The sequence below is a fragment of the Betta splendens genome, chromosome 10 (assembly GCF_900634795.4).
Source record: "Betta splendens chromosome 10, fBetSpl5.4, whole genome shotgun sequence".
In the NCBI taxonomy this organism is placed as follows: domain Eukaryota; kingdom Metazoa; phylum Chordata; class Actinopteri; order Anabantiformes; family Osphronemidae; genus Betta; species Betta splendens.
In genome coordinates this window covers 11,614,928-11,632,758 of record NC_040890.2, presented here as the reverse complement: position 1 = coordinate 11,632,758, position 17,831 = coordinate 11,614,928, and the positions used below count along the sequence as shown (strand labels likewise).

Below are 17,831 nucleotides of genomic sequence, written 5' to 3'. Positions count from 1 at the left end.
GCATTGTATTACACACGTTTACAGGTGAAAGCTTCGAAGAATGATTTAGATCATAAAGTGAAAATTATTTAAAAAGAACTAAACGTTTTTCTCTGACAAGTAAAATGTTTGAGTCCCCAACAGTTATGCAATAGTTATTAAGCTTGTCCCTTCAAACTAATGCATAAACAACATATACAAAGATGAAATCAAATTTAAGCTTTACAAAAATACTTGTTGGGATAAAGTAATATTATAGTCTTTAAACTGTATCAAAGACAGTTATTACAATATATACAAATTGCCTTCTTTACAACCTTTACTTTGGTTTCAAGCCATTTTACAACAGTATGGAAAATTAGTGCCCATTCTGCTTTAAGTGGTCTGGAGAAATACGCAGAACTGATTAAATATAATGACCCTACTCCTTTAGAGCACTTGTTTTGCTTTATCATTTACAATTTGGAAGAAAAAAAACAAGCATGAAGTGACATCCACATTTAACTTGAAGAGAAGTATCAGTATAATGCAGCACACATGACTGCAGAACACCTCTAGGTGAAAACACATAAATCAAAGTTTAATATTTACATTACAATCAATTTTGTAACTATAGAAGTAACAAAAATTCCAATGGCTTTGACTTATCACTATTCAAAGCTGAGCTGCTTTGGCAAAGGCACATGTTTTATCCATGTATAAAACAACGACGACACAACACATCCCCATACATAACTTTACACTGTCTTACAGTGGTTGCCTGCATCATGCTCACATAAGGCATAACAAAAAGAAGCTACCCGTCTCTGGTCAATAAACAGCTTTAATCCCAATATTGAAGGCATGTTCAATAAAACACGTAAATATTGACTGGTATTTAAATATGTTCTCCTATCTGGCTTTTGCTTTACAATAACAATCAAACTCCTGCAATTTTGCTTTACATGTGATCACCAGCATACATGTCCTACTCATGTATTTAGAGTTATAAGCATCTGACACAACTAACTATGTAGTCGTTTTTGGCAACTACAAACACCATACTGTTAACTGCACTTTTATTAAACACATGCAGCAAATCCAGAAATGATGTAATCACTATTCTGACTAAACCACTGCAATCCAAGACTGACATTAGCCCCAGTTGCATGATATTCTTCAGTCATTGCCTTGTCTTAGGAACTGTCCACTTTGCAAAGTCAGAGTTAAAAATAAGGAAGATGCTACAAGTTTAGAAAGCAAACATGCTTGAAGACTGTGTCCATGAGCATGTAGGTCAAACTGCCCCAAGCACAAGAGAAAAGAGCCAATTCAATACATAACTGAATATACACAATACGAACAGATAAATGTAAAAGCATTGAGATTGGAAATAGGCGATATAGGCTAGTTTATTTATGACAAAAAAAAGATTTAATTTATGGTAGCAACTCCTTAATATATAAAGATGTAAAAACATATTGAAATTACACAAAACAAAACAAAGCAGTTGTTTATGACAGACCTAATTAGTCAGGAATTAAAGCTGTGACCTTTATGCGGTTTAACAAAAAACATCAACAAAGCCTGATTGTCTTGTAATACACAGCCCCTCACCCCAACATTAAAATATTTACGTTTTTCAAAGACTAACCTAAAACCACAAAACATATTGAAAAACAAACTCATAACTGTATTAGGTATAGAATCAAACCGCCAAAACTCACAAAATATATAATCAGCACCAAGGACAGAGTGAAGAACCACATAATTCAAAATATGTACTGTACCCTGCTCAACAAATGTGACAAAAGAGAAGATTTAGAAAAATGTATACAGGCTGGTCGATTGTATGTGGATTTATATGGATTGAAGATGATTAGCTCATCTAATATAGATAGCATGACAAGCGCCTACCTCAGGAGAACCATCCGAATCTCCAAAGGCATCAGCAAAGTCTGAAGGACTCTTCCTCAGAGTCTGGTCAGCAGGCAGCGTGTTGTCATTATACGATGACACGAACTTAAAGTCACTGGTTCTAGAGCCTGTTGTCAGGTAGGCGTCATAGTTGTAAGTGCTGCGTAAAGTTCCTGTGCCGTCAACATCTGCGTAATTAGGAGGGGGATAAGCGCTGGGGATGGCTACTGCTCCGTCAAACAACAGTCTGGGCTTCCTCCTACGACAGAACCTCACACCCAGGATGATGATGATGAAGGTCAGGAAAAACGTGGACACGGACACCAGAGCAATGATCAGATACGACGTCAGCTTGGAATTCTTCTCATCGTAAGAAATATCCTTCAGTTCTGGCACCTCAGCCAAGTTATCAGAGATCAGTAAATACATGGAACAGGTGGCAGACAGAGAGGGCTGTCCGTTATCTTTCACCGACACAATGAGGTTCTGCTTCATGCTGTCAGACTCTAAAACGTCCCTCTGCGTCCTGATCTCTCCGCTGTGGACACCGATGGTGAAAAGTCCCGGATCAGTGGATTTGACTATGTGATAGGACAGCCAGGCGTTCTGTCCGGAGTCCGCGTCCACCGCTATGACTTTGGACACCAGAGAGCCTCCGTGTGCAGCTTTGGGGACCAGCTCGGTCATGAACGAGTTGCCCTCCGGGGCGGGGTACAGTATCTGAGGAGAGTTGTCGTTCACATCCGACACGAACACACTGACGGTCACGTTGCTGCTGAGAGGAGGAGAACCGTTGTCTCTGGCCATCACGTGCACTTTAAAACTCCTGAACTGTTCGTAATCAAACGACCTCACAGCGTGGATCACCCCCGTGTCTCCGTTCACTGACACATAGGACGACACCGGGGCACCGTTCACCTCAGCAGGTAACAGAGAGTAGATCACGGTACCGTTCTGTCTCCAGTCCGGGTCTCGAGCAGCAACGGAACATAAGGTGGAGCCAGGTTTGTTGTTTTCACTCACATATGCGCTGTAGGACTGTTCCTCAAACACAGGTGGGTTGTCGTTGACGTCAGCTACAGATAAGTGAACGGTTTTAGAGGAGGACAGAGGAGGAGAACCCTCGTCAGTGGCACTGATGGTAATGTTGTAATCAGACACTAGTTCGCGGTCCAGTTGTTCTGTGGTCACCAGAGAATAATAGTTTTTAATGGAAGGAACTAACTTGAATGGGACATTTTGCTGGATGGAGCAGCGAACCTGTTGATTACCATCAGAATCTGGGTCCTGAACGTTAATGATGCCCACCTCGGTACCAGGTGAAACATTCTCAGGTACTAAACTTGTCAGAGATTTAACAGATATTACAGGGTCGTTGTCGTTAACGTCAGTGACATCCACTGTCACTTTTGCATATGAGGACAATCCTAGACCATCCTTTGCTTTAACGCGCAAATCATATGTTGCAACGGATTCAAAGTCAATTGCTCCAATTAATTTTATGTTTCCACTTTTACGGTCAATGCTGAATATTTTCTTCACGTCCTCTGAAACATGTCCAAAGTCATAAGTCACGTCTCCATTTACTCCCTCGTCTGCATCAGTTGCACTCACTGTCACTACCACCGTATCTAGAGGAGAGTTTTCAGGCAGACTTGCTTTATAAACGCTCTGACTAAACACTGGTACATTATCATTAGCATCCAGCACAGTGACGTGTATAACTACGGTTCCTGATCTCTGAGGGGAGCCACCATCTAGAGCCGTAAGGATCAGATCAATGTCCTGTTGTTTTTCACGATCAAGCTCTTTATCAAGAACGAGCTCGATTGTGTTTCCATTAGTGGCCAACACAAAATGCTCATTCTTTTTGAGGCTGTACTGCTGAACTGAATTCTGTCCTACATCTGCATCGTGCGCCTCTTCGATCACAAAACGAGCTCCCCTGACTGCAGACTCCCGAATTTCTAGAGTTATGGTCTCGTCATTAAATTGTGGAGAATTATCATTAATATCTTGAACATGCAGACTAAAAGGGTACAGCTCCAGAGGATTCTCCAGGACTAGGTCGCGTTTTATTACACAGGACAGCTTTTCTCCACAGAGCTCCTCTCGATCAATCCTTTCGGCAACAATTAAATCTCCAGTACTTAGGTTTATGTCACAGTATCGTTTCCGATTCCCTGTGGCATCAATACGGGCATTTCTCAAAGACAGTCTGCTAGAGTCCAGGTTCAGATCCTTCGCTATATTCCCAATCCGTGATCCGCGTTTAATTTCCTCCTGAAATGAATAGTTCACGTCCCCATTCGCGACATGACACAATGAGAAGAGAGCGAGGTAGAGCGTTTGAAGACGCATCTTGGCAAAACCTCCAGGAATCGAGTGTGCTGCGAGTTCAGATCCAGTGCTAATTAGACTGTATGTAGGTAAAAACCAAAATATAAACGACAGCCTTCCCGATCGACTCTGGTTGAATAAAAAGAGCAATGGCAGCTGAAAAATAGTCTACACAAAAGAGGGTGGAGTGGAAATCCTTTCCATAAACTGGCAAATGGCGACACCGTGAGCAAAATTACAACATCGCCAGCTGAACACAAAAGCTAATACTAATATTGACGTTGTTCTCCATAATGATCAATCATAATAAAATGTATAAAACGTTAAAGGAGTACTGGTATAAAAAACATTTTGTTCAATTGTTATAATGGCTTGGTCACCAAAACAACACTATGACCTCTGTAAACTATCGTATTGTCCACCAGTCTAACATTGAAGGAAATTTACATTGGACAATAGCACAACAACTTAGAAATGATAAAAAAGGAAGAACAAAAGCACACGAAGGAAAACAGATTTTGTCTCTTAATTATAGACCCAAACTTTTTAAACCTTGAAAAGATAGCATGAAAAGGTTCATTAGATAACAGAGAAATGCTGCTCAGAATAAATGAAACAGAGAAAAAAAAGGATGTGGGAAGGAATGAGAGGGGAAAATAAACACAAATGCATAGGTCTAATCAAGTAACCATAAGCAGCAATTCAAAGCAGGAACAGCCACCAGCAAAGCTCAAGCATGTCTGAATCTGTCCATTTATGTACGACACGTGCTAACAGGTAAACCAGCCCCTGGTGATCAAATATCAGGCATTTCAGGGTATTTAAAAAGGACAAATTTAAGAGTTGTGTAGTTTATTTTCACCCTCACTGTTTGCTGTTAAAAGCATATCACTCCTAAAAGTTATATCATTATCCTACATCTAGTTATTCACCATGAATGTCAGGACAGTGCAAAAAGTGTGAATTGTCTCTGATGAAGAAACAAACTGCTTGCTACCAAGGACAGAGACGCAAAGATAGCCAGCAACTATTTGTACATAGAGTTCCATGCAAAAATATATTGTCCTTAGTTAGATAGAGTCAAAAACACCTATTGGATTGAGTTTTTGCAAAAAGAGGGCAAATTATTTTATGGGTCTTAATGAAAAACGAACATCCTACTGTAAATGCCTATGTGACTTTTGTAAATACATTTAAGCAAGAATTATCTTCTGAGGTGATAAGTTGATAAGATAAAGGACAATTTAACCCATCGTATCATCATAAAAATGGAGTGATATGATGTAATGATAGAAGCCAGATTTATATATAGCAATTGTGTGCATCTGATCATATGGTAAATTGATGTTCCTGTAAGTTGAGCGACAGAAAACTGTGACGTCAAATTGAGCATCTACAAAACGATAGGCCACAACAAACGCAGACACTGAAATTAAAAAAAAAAAAACTGTTACAAGTAACCAGCCGTCAGCCTGTGTACAATTGCTGACATTGCCAATTCACACAGAAGTGAACAAGCCTAGAAGTTAACGTTCACTGCGCTGCTTGTTTTTAAGGCGTACTAAGCGATGTACAAAATTAATAAAAAGAAGAACGACACGAAAGGCTGTAAATCACTGGTTCGACAGATCTTACAGTGGTGACATGACAAGTGCCTACCTCAGGAGAACCATCCGAATCTCCAAAAGCATCAGCAAAGTCTGAAGGACTCTTCCTCAGAGTCTGGTCAGCGGGCAGCGTGTTGTCATTATAGGATGACACGAACTTAAAGTCACTGGTTCTAGAGCCTGTTGTCAGGTAGGCGTCATAGTTGTAAGTGCTGCGTAAAGTTCCTGTGCCGTCAACATCTGCGTAATTAGGAGGGAGATAAGCGCTGGGGATGGCTACTGCTCCGTCAAACAACAGTCTGGGCTTCCTCCTACGACAGAACCTCACACCCAGGATGATGATGATGAAGGTCAGGAAAAACGTGGACACGGACACCAGAGCAATGATCAGATACGACGTCAGCTTGGAATTCTTCTCATCGTAAGAAATATCCTTCAGTTCTGGCACCTCAGCCAAGTTATCAGAGATCAGTAAATACATGGAACAGGTGGCAGACAGAGAGGGCTGTCCGTTATCTTTCACCGACACAATGAGGTTCTGCTTCATGCTGTCAGACTCTAAAACGTCCCTCTGCGTCCTGATCTCTCCGCTGTGGACACCGATGGTGAAAAGTCCCGGATCAGTGGATTTGACTATGTGATAGGACAGCCAGGCGTTCTGTCCGGAGTCCGCGTCCACCGCTATGACTTTGGACACCAGAGAGCCTCCGTGTGCAGCTTTGGGGACCAGCTCGGTCATGAACGAGTTGCCCTCCGGGGCGGGGTACAGTATCTGAGGAGAGTTGTCGTTCACATCCGACACGAACACACTGACGGTCACGTTGCTGCTGAGAGGAGGAGAACCGTTGTCTCTGGCCATCACGTGCACTTTAAAACTCCTGAACTGTTCGTAATCAAACGACCTCACAGCGTGGATCACCCCCGTGTCTCCGTTCACTGACACATAGGACGACACCGGGGCACCGTTCACCTCAGCAGGTAACAGAGAGTAGATCACGGTACCGTTCTGTCTCCAGTCCGGGTCTCGAGCAGCAACGGAACATAAGGTGGAGCCAGGTTTGTTGTTTTCACTCACATATGCGCTGTAGGACTGTTCCTCAAACACAGGTGGGTTGTCGTTGACGTCAGCTACAGATAAGTGAACGGTTTTAGAGGAGGACAGAGGAGGAGAACCCTCGTCAGTGGCACTGATGGTAATGTTGTAATCAGACACTAGTTCACGGTCCAGTTGTCCTGTGGTCACCAGAGAATAATAGTTTTTAATGGAAGGAACTAACTTGAATGGGACATTTTGCTGGATGGAGCAGCGAACCTGTCTGTTGTCCTCAGAGTCTCTGTCCTGTACGTTAATGATGCCCACCTCTGTACCAGGTGACACATCTTCAGGTAAGGGGTTACTCAGTGATTTTAGCTGTATAACAGGTGCGTTATCATTAATGTCAGTAATTTCAAATATTAAATTTGCATATGAAACCAACCCCAAACCATCCTTTGCGCTTATCTGCATTTCATATGCGCTTGCTTTTTCATAATCAATGGCTCCAGCTACTCGAACCTCCCCGGATTTGGAGTGTAGAGAAAATACATTTGCGTTTTCATCCGAAACATGGTCAAATTCATATGTAATTTCACTGTTAACTCCATCGTCTGCATCAGTTGCACTCACTGTGATCACTAACGTTTCCAAAGGAGAGTTTTCAGGCAGAATTGCTTTATAAACGCTCTGACTAAACACTGGTACATTATCATTAGCATCCAGCACAGTGACGTGTATAACTACGGTGCCTGATCTCTGAGGGGAGCCACCATCCAATGCTGTAAGTACAAACATTAGTTCTTCTTTGTCCTCTCTGTCCAACTCTTTGTCTAAGATTAATTCGCAGAACCTTTTTCCACCACTTCTTGAATTAGTATTGAGTTTAAAATTATCATTGTGCTGCAGTGAGTAGCTTTGAACAGCATTCTCTCCGATGTCTGCATCATGTGCTTCACCGAGAAGAAATTGTGCACCCTTGTCTGCCGATTCATGAATTTCAATTTTTAGTGACTCCTCCTTAAATTGTGGTGAATTGTCATTGATATCTTGAACCCGGATATTAATTCGATGCAGCTCGAGCGGGTTTTCCAGTACCAGTTCCTGCTGCAAGACACACGAGGCCTTTTTTGCACAAAGAGCTTCTCTGTCGATCCTGTCCTGTACAACCAAGTCTCCGGTGTTGAGATTGACTCCGCAGTACTGAACGTTGTTGTCTTCAGCATCAATACGAGCCTTGCGAGCGGAAAATCTGCCCAATTCTAGTCCCAGATCCTTTGCGATATTTCCGATTACGGATCCTCGTTTCATCTCCTCTGGTATAGAATAGCTCACGTCTCCGCGAACCGAGGGCAGGACAAGGAAAATAAAAACAGATCCATACCATAGAGATATTCGGTTAGATGTCATGATGGTGGTAAGAATAATGAGTAGAACGTAGACGACGCAGACGACAGGTTAAAACTCACGTAAGTGGGCAAGACGACGGTCACATTACCAGTGTTGTATAGTGAAATACTGCACAATACTGGAGGCTGGTTTAAAAACGAACTGAGGTAAATGGGTGGGGAGTGAAAGAGTATGTGGGTTTCTTTGTGCACAGTGACACCTGCAGTGCTCGTTGATATATAACACTAGCAAGTATAATTATTTTTGAATTAGTTAAAGCGCCATATATAGTGAAGGACGAACCAGATAAATTTATATTCCAACAAAAGAAAATGTTGTAAATTTTAGATAATACGAAAAATTAGGAGGGTAACAGGTTATGAACTTGGAAATACAGTAAAATTGTTTAGCACCATGGACAGCTGAAACATGACGAGGGAACGTTGAAAGGGACACTATAGCGGGACATGAACAATACAACGAAGTACAGTTACATTTTCCTAAATACATTTGTGGACAATTAAATACTGTAAATATGTGGTGGTTACATAGTTCATTTTGGGGGAGGAGGAGTTGACATAGTTAACAACTAATTCATAGCTATATTTACACGAACCAGACGTAAAATGGAAAGTTTGATTTAAGCTAATTGTGAGTTCACATAAGGTCAGACGTTTGAGTGCAACAAAATTCCATTGATGGAACACTTTGGCCAAGTCCAAAATTCAACATAAACAATAAATTTAAACTTAAAATATGTAAAGATAAACTACAAGGGCTTAAAAACTTGAAAGGAAAGAAAGCACGTGTTAGACAAACCTCCATCAGGAGAACCAACAGAAACACCAAAGGCATCAGCGAAGTCTGACGGACTAAGAAGTAAACGTGAACACGTACTACAACAAAGTAGCTATTTAAGAATTAGCATCAAGGACAAAGGCACGAAGCAGACCAAATAAAACTGAACCTGATCGACTAAAGGTAACGCAGTCGGTTGGTCGTTTGTACATTTAAAATTGTTGTACCTTATTTCGGATACGTGACAAAGCAAGCGCCTATCTCAGCGGAACCATCGGGATCTTCAAAGGCTTCAGCAAAGTCCGACTACAGTTGAAAAAGTCTTAAAATCGCGAACCACAGTGACTGAGACAGAACGTATTTGTTGAGAAGAGGAACAAATGCAACTTCACGAAAATAATGGGCAAAAACATCTGTTCCTACCTCAGGAGAACCATCGCAATCTCCAAAAGCATCAGCAAAGTCTGAAGGACTCTTCCTCAGAGTCTGGTCAGCAGGCAGCGTGTTGTCATTATAGGATGACACGAACTTAAAGTCACTGGTTCTAGAGCCTGTTGTCAGGTAGGCGTCATAGTTGTAAGTGCTGCGTAAAGTTCCTGTGCCGTCAACATCTGCGTAATTAGGAGGGAGATAAGCGCTGGGGATGGCTACTGCTCCGTCAAACAACAGTCTGGGCTTCCTCCTACGACAGAACCTCACACCCAGGATGATGATGATGAAGGTCAGGAAAAACGTGGACACGGACACCAGAGCAATGATCAGATACGACGTCAGCTTGGAATTCTTGTCATCGTAAGAAATATCCTTCAGTTCTGGCACCTCAGCCAAGTTATCAGAGATCAGTAAATACATGGAACAGGTGGCAGACAGAGAGGGCTGTCCGTTATCTTTCACCGACACAATGAGGTTCTGCTTCATGCTGTCAGACTCTAAAACGTCCCTCTGCGTCCTGATCTCTCCGCTGTGGACACCGATGGTGAAAAGTCCCGGATCAGTGGATTTGACTATGTGATAGGACAGCCAGGCGTTCTGTCCGGAGTCCGCGTCCACCGCTATGACTTTGGACACCAGAGAGCCTCCGTGTGCAGCTTTGGGGACCAGCTCGGTCATGAACGAGTTGCCCTCCGGGGCGGGGTACAGTATCTGAGGAGAGTTGTCGTTCACATCCGACACGAACACACTGACGGTCACGTTGCTGCTGAGAGGAGGAGAACCGTTGTCTCTGGCCATCACGTGCACTTTAAAACTCCTGAACTGTTCGTAATCAAACGACCTCACAGCGTGGATCACCCCCGTGTCTCCGTTCACTGACACATAGGACGACACCGGGGCACCGTTCACCTCAGCAGGTAACAGAGAGTAGATCACGGTACCGTTCTGTCTCCAGTCCGGGTCTCGAGCAGCAACGGAACATAAGGTGGAGCCAGGTTTGTTGTTTTCACTCACATATGCGCTGTAGGACTGTTCCTCAAACACAGGTGGGTTGTCGTTGACGTCAGCTACAGATAAGTGAACGGTTTTAGAGGAGGACAGAGGAGGAGAACCCTCGTCAGTGGCACTGATGGTAATGTTGTAATCAGACACTAGTTCACGGTCCAGTTGTCCTGTGGTCACCAGAGAATAATAGTTTTTAATGGAAGGAACTAACTTGAATGGGACATTTTGCTGGATGGAGCAGCGAACCTGTCTGTTGTTCTCAGAGTCTCTGTCCTGCACGTTAATGATGCCCACCTCTGTACCAGGTGACGTGTTTTCTGATACAGGATTGGTTAATGATTTTATATTGAGTACAGGGGCGTTGTCATTCACATCAGTAACAGAAATTATTACCTTGGCGTAGGATGATAACCCTAAACCATCTTTTGCCTTTACTCGTATATCAAATGATTTTGTAGTTTCAAAATCAACGGTGCCAATTACTCTGATCTCACCTACTTTGCTGTCAATAATGAACACCTTCTTTACGTCCTCTGTAACGTGACCAAATTCATAAGTCACGTCTCCATTCACTCCCTCGTCTGCATCAGTTGCACTCACTGTGACTACCACAGTATCTACAGGAGCGTTTTCAGGCAGATTTGCTTTATAAACGCTCTGACTAAACACTGGTACATTATCATTAGCATCCAGCACAGTGACGTGTATAACTACGGTTCCTGATCTCTGAGGGGAGCCACCATCTAGAGCCGTAAGGATCAGATCAATGATCTGCTGTTTTTCACGATCAAGCTCTTTATCGAGCACGAGCTCAATTGTGTTTCCATTAGTGGCCAAAACGAAATTCTCATTCTTTTTGAGGCTGTACTGCTGAACTGAATTCTGTCCTACATCCGCATCGTGCGCCTCTTCGATCACAAAACGAGCTCCCCTGTCTGCGGACTCCTGAATTTCTAGATTGATCATTTCCTCCTTAAACTGTGGAGCGTTGTCATTAATATCCTGAACGTGTAAACTAATTCTATGGAGCTCCAGAGGATTCTCCAGCACAAGCTCGTGTTTCAGAACGCACGAAGCCTTCTCTCCACAAAGCCCCTCTCGGTCAATCCTGTCGGCAACAACCAGCTCTCCATTATTCAGGTTTATGTCACAGTAACGTTTGTCCGTCCCGTCGGAGTCGATGCGGGCTCTTCTGTTAGCGAACGCACCCGTTTCCATCCCGAGATCCTTGGCTACGTTTCCAATAACTGATCCTCGCTTCATTTCCTCTGGAAAGGAATAGTTGATGTCTCCATACGCGACGTGCAAGAACAGAAGAAGAACAAAGTAAAAGCTATGCGACTGAAACGATTTCATATTTCCATCCATCCTTCAGGTCGAGCTGCTGAGACGCTGAACCACGATGTAAAAAAGGCCGTTTAACCAGAGATCACTGAACAAAAGCCGCGATTCCGCGAGACTGCGTCTGTTACTGTTCTGGGCGTACAACAAACTGATATCTGTGTAGAAGAATTCAGTTTTTAAACTGGTGTAGAGCGACACCTTGAGCTGACTCTAACTATGACATTTTTTCACAAATGGATAACAAAAAAAAATGTGTAAAAGATGTTAGGAGAAAAGATAAATTCGCCCTTCACAGTATGTGCAACTGTTGACTGTTTCGCTTTGTATCACACACGTTTACAGGTTAAAGCTTCGAAGAATGCTTTAGATCATGGAGTGAAAATAATTTAACAGAACTAAACGTCCTGTTCTGACAAGTAAAATGTTTCAATCCTCAACAATTATGCAAAAGAGGAATTATTAAGTTTTTCTCCTTAAACTAATACCTAAACAACATATACAATGGATATATCAAATTTAAGCTCTTCAAAAAAACTTGTTGGGCATAATAATATAATAGCCTGTACTCTAAACTGCATCACAGACATTTATTACATTATCTAGTATGCAAGTTATCTTCTTTACAGTAGAAGACAGTATTATATGACTGGTTTTATGCCAATTTACAACAGAATGGGAAATTAGTGCCCATTCTGCTTTAGGCGGTCAGGAGAAATATGCAGAACTGCTTAACAACAATGACCCTACTCTTTTAGAGCACTTGTTTGGCTTCATCAATTACAACTTGGTAAAACAAGCAATCATGAAGTGACATCTGCATTTAGCTTGAAGTAAAGTATCAGCATAATGCAGCACACATGACTGCAGAACACGTCTAGGTGTAAACACATGAATCAAAGTTTCATATTTACGTTACAATCAATACTGTAACTATAGAAGGAACACAGATCCAATGGCTTTGACTTATCACTATTCAAAGCTGAGCTGCTTTGGCAAAGCCACATGTTTCATCCATGTATAAAGCAAGGACGACACAACACATCCCCATACATAACTTTACACCGTCTTCCAGTGGTTGCCTGCATCATGCTCACATACAGCATAACAAGAACAAGCTACCCGTCTCTGGTCAATAAACAGCTTTAATCCCAATATTGAAGGCATGTTCAATAAAACACGTAAATATTGACTGGTATTTAAATATGTTCTCCTATCTGGCTTTTGCTTTACAATAACATTCAAACTCCTGTAATTTTGCTTTACATGTGATCACCAGCATACATGTCCTACTCATGTATTTAGAGTTATAAGCATCTGACACAACTAACTACTGTATGTAGTCGTTTTTTGGCAACTACACACACCACACTGTTAACTGCACTTTTATTAAACACATGCAGCAAATTCAGAAATGATTTCATCATTATTCTAACTAAACCACTGCAATCCAAGACTGACATTAGCCCCAGTTGCATGACATTCTTCAGTCATTGCCTTGTCTTAGCAACTGTCCACTTTGCAAAGTCAGAGTTAAAAATAAGGAAGATGCTACAAGTTTAGAAAGCAAACATGCTTGAAGACTGTGTCCATGAGCATGTAGGTCAAACTGCCCCAAGCACAAGAGAAAAGAGCCAATTCAATACATAACTAAATACCCTTCTATAAAAGCAAGATCTTGAAAATATCTTAAATAATGAACACTGACAGATGAATGTAAAAGCATTGAGATTGAAAATAGGTGATATAGTCTAGATTATTTATAAAAAAAAACATTTAATTTATGGTAGCAACTCCTTAATATATAAAGATGTAAAAAACATTGGAATTACACAAAACAAAACAAAGCAGTTGTTTATGACAGACCTAATTATCTGGAATTAAAGCTGTGACCTCAATGCCGGTTCACCAAGAAATTCAACATAGCCTGATTGTCTTGTAATACACAGCCCCTAACCTCAACATTAAAATATTTACGTTTTTCAAAGACTAACCTAAAACCACAAAACATGTTGAAAAACAAACTCATTACTGAAATAGGTATAGGATTAAACCGCCAAAACTCACAAAATATATAATCAGCACCAAGGACAGAGTCAAGAAGCACATGATTTAAAATATGTACCCTAGTCAATAAATGTGACAAAAGAGAAGATTTAGAAAAATGTATTCAGGTTGGTCGTTTGTATGTGTACCCATATGGCTTGAAGATGATTAGCTCATTTAATATAGATAGCATGACAAGTGCCTACCTCTGGAGAACCATCAGAATCTCCAAAAGCATCAGCAAAGTCTGACGGACTCTTCCTCAGAGTCTGGTCAGCAGGCAGCGTGTTGTCATTATAGGATGACACGAACTTAAAGTCACTGGTTCTAGAGCCTGTTGTCAGGTAGGCGTCATAGTTGTAAGTGCTGCGTAAAGTTCCTGTGCCGTCAACATCTGCGTAATTAGGAGGGAGATAAGCGCTGGGGATGGCTACTGCTCCGTCAAACAACAGTCTGGGCTTCCTCCTACGACAGAACCTCACACCCAGGATGATGATGATGAAGGTCAGGAAAAACGTGGACACGGACACCAGAGCAATGATCAGATACGACGTCAGCTTGGAATTCTTCTCATCGTAAGAAATATCCTTCAGTTCTGGCACCTCAGCCAAGTTATCAGAGATCAGTAAATACATGGAACAGGTGGCAGACAGAGAGGGCTGTCCGTTATCTTTCACCGACACAATGAGGTTCTGCTTCATGCTGTCAGACTCTAAAACGTCCCTCTGCGTCCGGATCTCTCCGCTGTGGACACCGATGGTGAAAAGTCCCGGATCAGTGGATTTGACTATGTGATAGGACAGCCAGGCGTTCTGTCCGGAGTCCGCGTCCACCGCTATGACTTTGGACACCAGAGAGCCTCCGTGTGCAGCTTTGGGGACCAGCTCGGTCATGAACGAGTTGCCCTCCGGGGCGGGGTACAGTATCTGAGGAGAGTTGTCGTTCACATCCGACACGAACACACTGACGGTCACGTTGCTGCTGAGAGGAGGAGAACCGTTGTCTCTGGCCATCACGTGCACTTTAAAACTCCTGAACTGTTCGTAATCAAACGACCTCACAGCGTGGATCACCCCCGTGTCTCCGTTCACTGACACATAGGACGACACCGGGGCACCGTTCACCTCAGCAGGTAACAGAGAGTAGATCACGGTACCGTTCTGTCTCCAGTCCGGGTCTCGAGCAGCCACGGAACATAAGGTGGAGCCAGGTTTGTTGTTTTCACTCACATATGCGCTGTAGGACTGTTCCTCAAACACAGGTGGGTTGTCGTTGACGTCAGCTACAGATAAGTGAACGGTTTTAGAGGAGGACAGAGGAGGAGAACCCTCGTCAGTGGCACTGATGGTAATGTTGTAATCAGACACTAGTTCACGGTCCAGTTGTCCTGTGGTCACCAGAGAGTAATAGTTTTTAATGGAAGGAACTAATTTGAATGGGACAGTTTGCTGGATGGAGCAGCGAACCTGTCTGTTGTTCTCAGAGTCTCTGTCCTGCACGTTAATGATGCCCACCTCTGTACCAGGTGACGTGTTTTCTGATACAGGATTGGTTAATGATTTTATATTGAGTACAGGGGCGTTGTCATTCACATCAGTAACAGAAATTATTACCTTGGCGTAGGATGATAACCCTAAACCATCTTTTGCCTTTACTCGTATATCAAATGATTTTGTAGTTTCAAAATCAACGGTGCCAATTACTCTGATCTCACCTACTTTGCTGTCAATAATGAACACCTTCTTTACGTCCTCTGTAACGTGACCAAATTCATAAGTCACGTCTCCATTCACTCCCTCGTCTGCATCAGTTGCACTCACTGTGACTACCACAGTATCTACAGGAGCGTTTTCAGGCAGATTTGCTTTATAAACGCTCTGACTAAACACTGGTACATTATCATTAGCATCCAGCACAGTGACGTGTATAACTACGGTTCCTGATCTCTGAGGGGAGCCACCATCTAGAGCCGTAAGGATCAGATCAATGTTCTGCTGTTTTTCACGATCAAGCTCTTTATCGAGCACGAGCTCAATTGTGTTTCCATTAGTGGCCAAAACGAAATTCTCATTCTTTTTGAGGCTGTACTGCTGAACTGAATTCTGTCCTACATCCGCATCGTGCGCCTCTTCGATCACAAAACGAGCTCCCCTGTCTGCAGATTCGCGAATTTCTAGATGTATCATTTCCTCCTTAAACCGTGGAGCGTTATCATTAATATCATGAACGTGTAAACTAATTCTATGGAGCTCCAGAGGATTCTCCAGCACAAGCTCGTGTTTCAGAACGCACGAAGCCTTCTCTCCACAAAGCCCCTCTCGGTCAATCCTGTCGGCAACAACCAGCTCTCCATTATTCAGGTTTATGTCACAGTAACGTTTGTCCGTCCCGTCGGAGTCGATGCGGGCTCTTCTGTTAGCGAACGCACCCGTTTCCATCCCAAGATCCTTGGCTACGTTTCCAATAACTGATCCTCGCTTCATTTCCTCTGGAAAGGAATAGTTGATGTCTCCATACGCGACGTGCAAAAACAGAAGAAGAACAAAGTAAAAGCTGTACGACTTAAACGATTTCATATTTCCATCCATCCTTCAGTTCGAGCTGCTGAGACGTTGAACCACGATGAAAAAAAAGACCGTTTAACCAGAGATCACTGAACAAAAGCCGAGATTCCGCGAGACTGCGTCTGTTACTGTTCTGGGCGTACAACAAACTGATATGTGTCGAATAGTTCAATTTTAAAACTGGTGTACAGCGACACCTTGAGCTGACTTCAACTACAAACATTTCCACATAGATAACAAATATAATGCAAAAACTATTAAAGATTAAATGACTACTGGATTTCTACATTGAAATGAGAACTTTCTCAGCTTGTATTTCACACATTTGCAGACCGTCTAACTATATGAGTGTATTAAAATGATTAGTTACTTAAATACTGAAAAAATATAAATTCTAAAAATCATGGCACAGAAAAATGTTTTACTTCTAAGAACATAGTTTTCTCTAAATGTATTTATATTACTGGCAGTAATATGTTACTTTTTTTAATATCATTCTCCTAAAGACATATTACAATATCAAGGCAAGTCAAAGTCTGTGCTTCCTGTGATAGTCAGGTAAAATGTACAAAACTGAAAGGCTTTGAGGTTTGAGTAAAAAAGTCCTACTGTTTGAAAGTTATTTGTTTATCTTTAAAAGTCCACAGAAAAACATTCATTAAGTAGGATCTGTATTTAGATTCAAGTACAATATCAGTCTAATTTAGTAATTGTACGAATGCAGAACTCATCAGGAGCAGTCGGGAACTTTAAACTCATGTAAATTGTGATTTATATTACAATCAATAAATACTTTGTCGGCTTTGTTTTCAAATGCAGAACACAAATCTATTTGCTTTCAACTGTCACCATGTAAAGATGACCTGCGTTGGTAAAACTACCATTTGTTTTACCAAAGTACTCATCACATTACTGTACATATAACTCTGCACTGTCTTCAAGTGGCTTGTATCAAGCTTTGGGGTCAATTGTCCTCACTCAAAGGCTTTTCTCCCACAATATTAAAGAAATCGTCAATTAAGATAGTTATTAAAATTGCCATGCATTTGAAACTGTATCTATATGATGCAGGTATTACCTCTAAAAACAACATTTAATGCTGTGTGAATTTATTTCAATGTAACTACCCTTATTTGTCTTTTACGCTAATAATTATTCTGCATTGGTTCCCAGCACTTCCCAAAATATTAATTATGAACCTAAATCTGTTAAAGAAAGGGTTTCTTGTCACTACAAGATAAGTCACTAACTGCATCATAACCTAACAATATGTGAAGCAAATCTGAAAATGTTTACACCGCTCTGCTTCTAATCAAACTGCCTTTGTGTTAAAGCAAAAGAGCATCTGGGACAAACAACGTCCAACAAATGGTCTAAGAAATTCACAAGGGAACCTTCTTC

At 41.8% G+C, this 17,831-nt stretch overlaps 2 protein-coding genes across 13 annotated transcripts in view; both read right to left on the bottom strand.

The window, feature by feature from the left end:
• LOC114864326 (protocadherin gamma-A11-like) overlaps positions 1-17,831 on the bottom strand; it is a 265,898-nt gene that overhangs the window by 158,882 nt on the left and 89,185 nt on the right. For 2 of the 12 annotated variants that reach the window (XM_055512222.1, XM_055512225.1), the window contains exon 1: positions 1,876-4,380. The exons of 6 other annotated variants lie outside the window; for them this stretch is intronic. In XM_055512222.1, coding sequence (XP_055368197.1) covers positions 1,876-4,236 — 2,361 coding nt within the window. In that variant the 5' untranslated portion in view covers positions 4,237-4,380. Of the gene's footprint in view, positions 1-1,875; positions 4,381-9,465; positions 12,071-14,072; positions 16,602-17,831 lie in introns of those variants that run through there. 4 more of the 12 variants (XM_029165119.3, XM_029165134.3, XM_029165117.3 and 1 more) reach the window with 4 other exon arrangements.
• LOC114864348 (protocadherin beta-15-like) lies at positions 4,555-9,437 on the bottom strand. The gene has a single exon (XM_029165185.3). The coding sequence runs from the start codon at positions 8,263-8,265 to the stop codon at positions 5,794-5,796; it is 2,472 nt and encodes an 823-aa protein (XP_029021018.2). The 5' UTR covers positions 8,266-9,437; the 3' UTR covers positions 4,555-5,793.

Coding starts and splice junctions, on each gene's coding strand:
- LOC114864348 (XM_029165185.3), bottom strand. CDS start 8,265: ATGACATCTAACCGAATATCTCTATGGTATGGATCTGTTTTTATTTTC.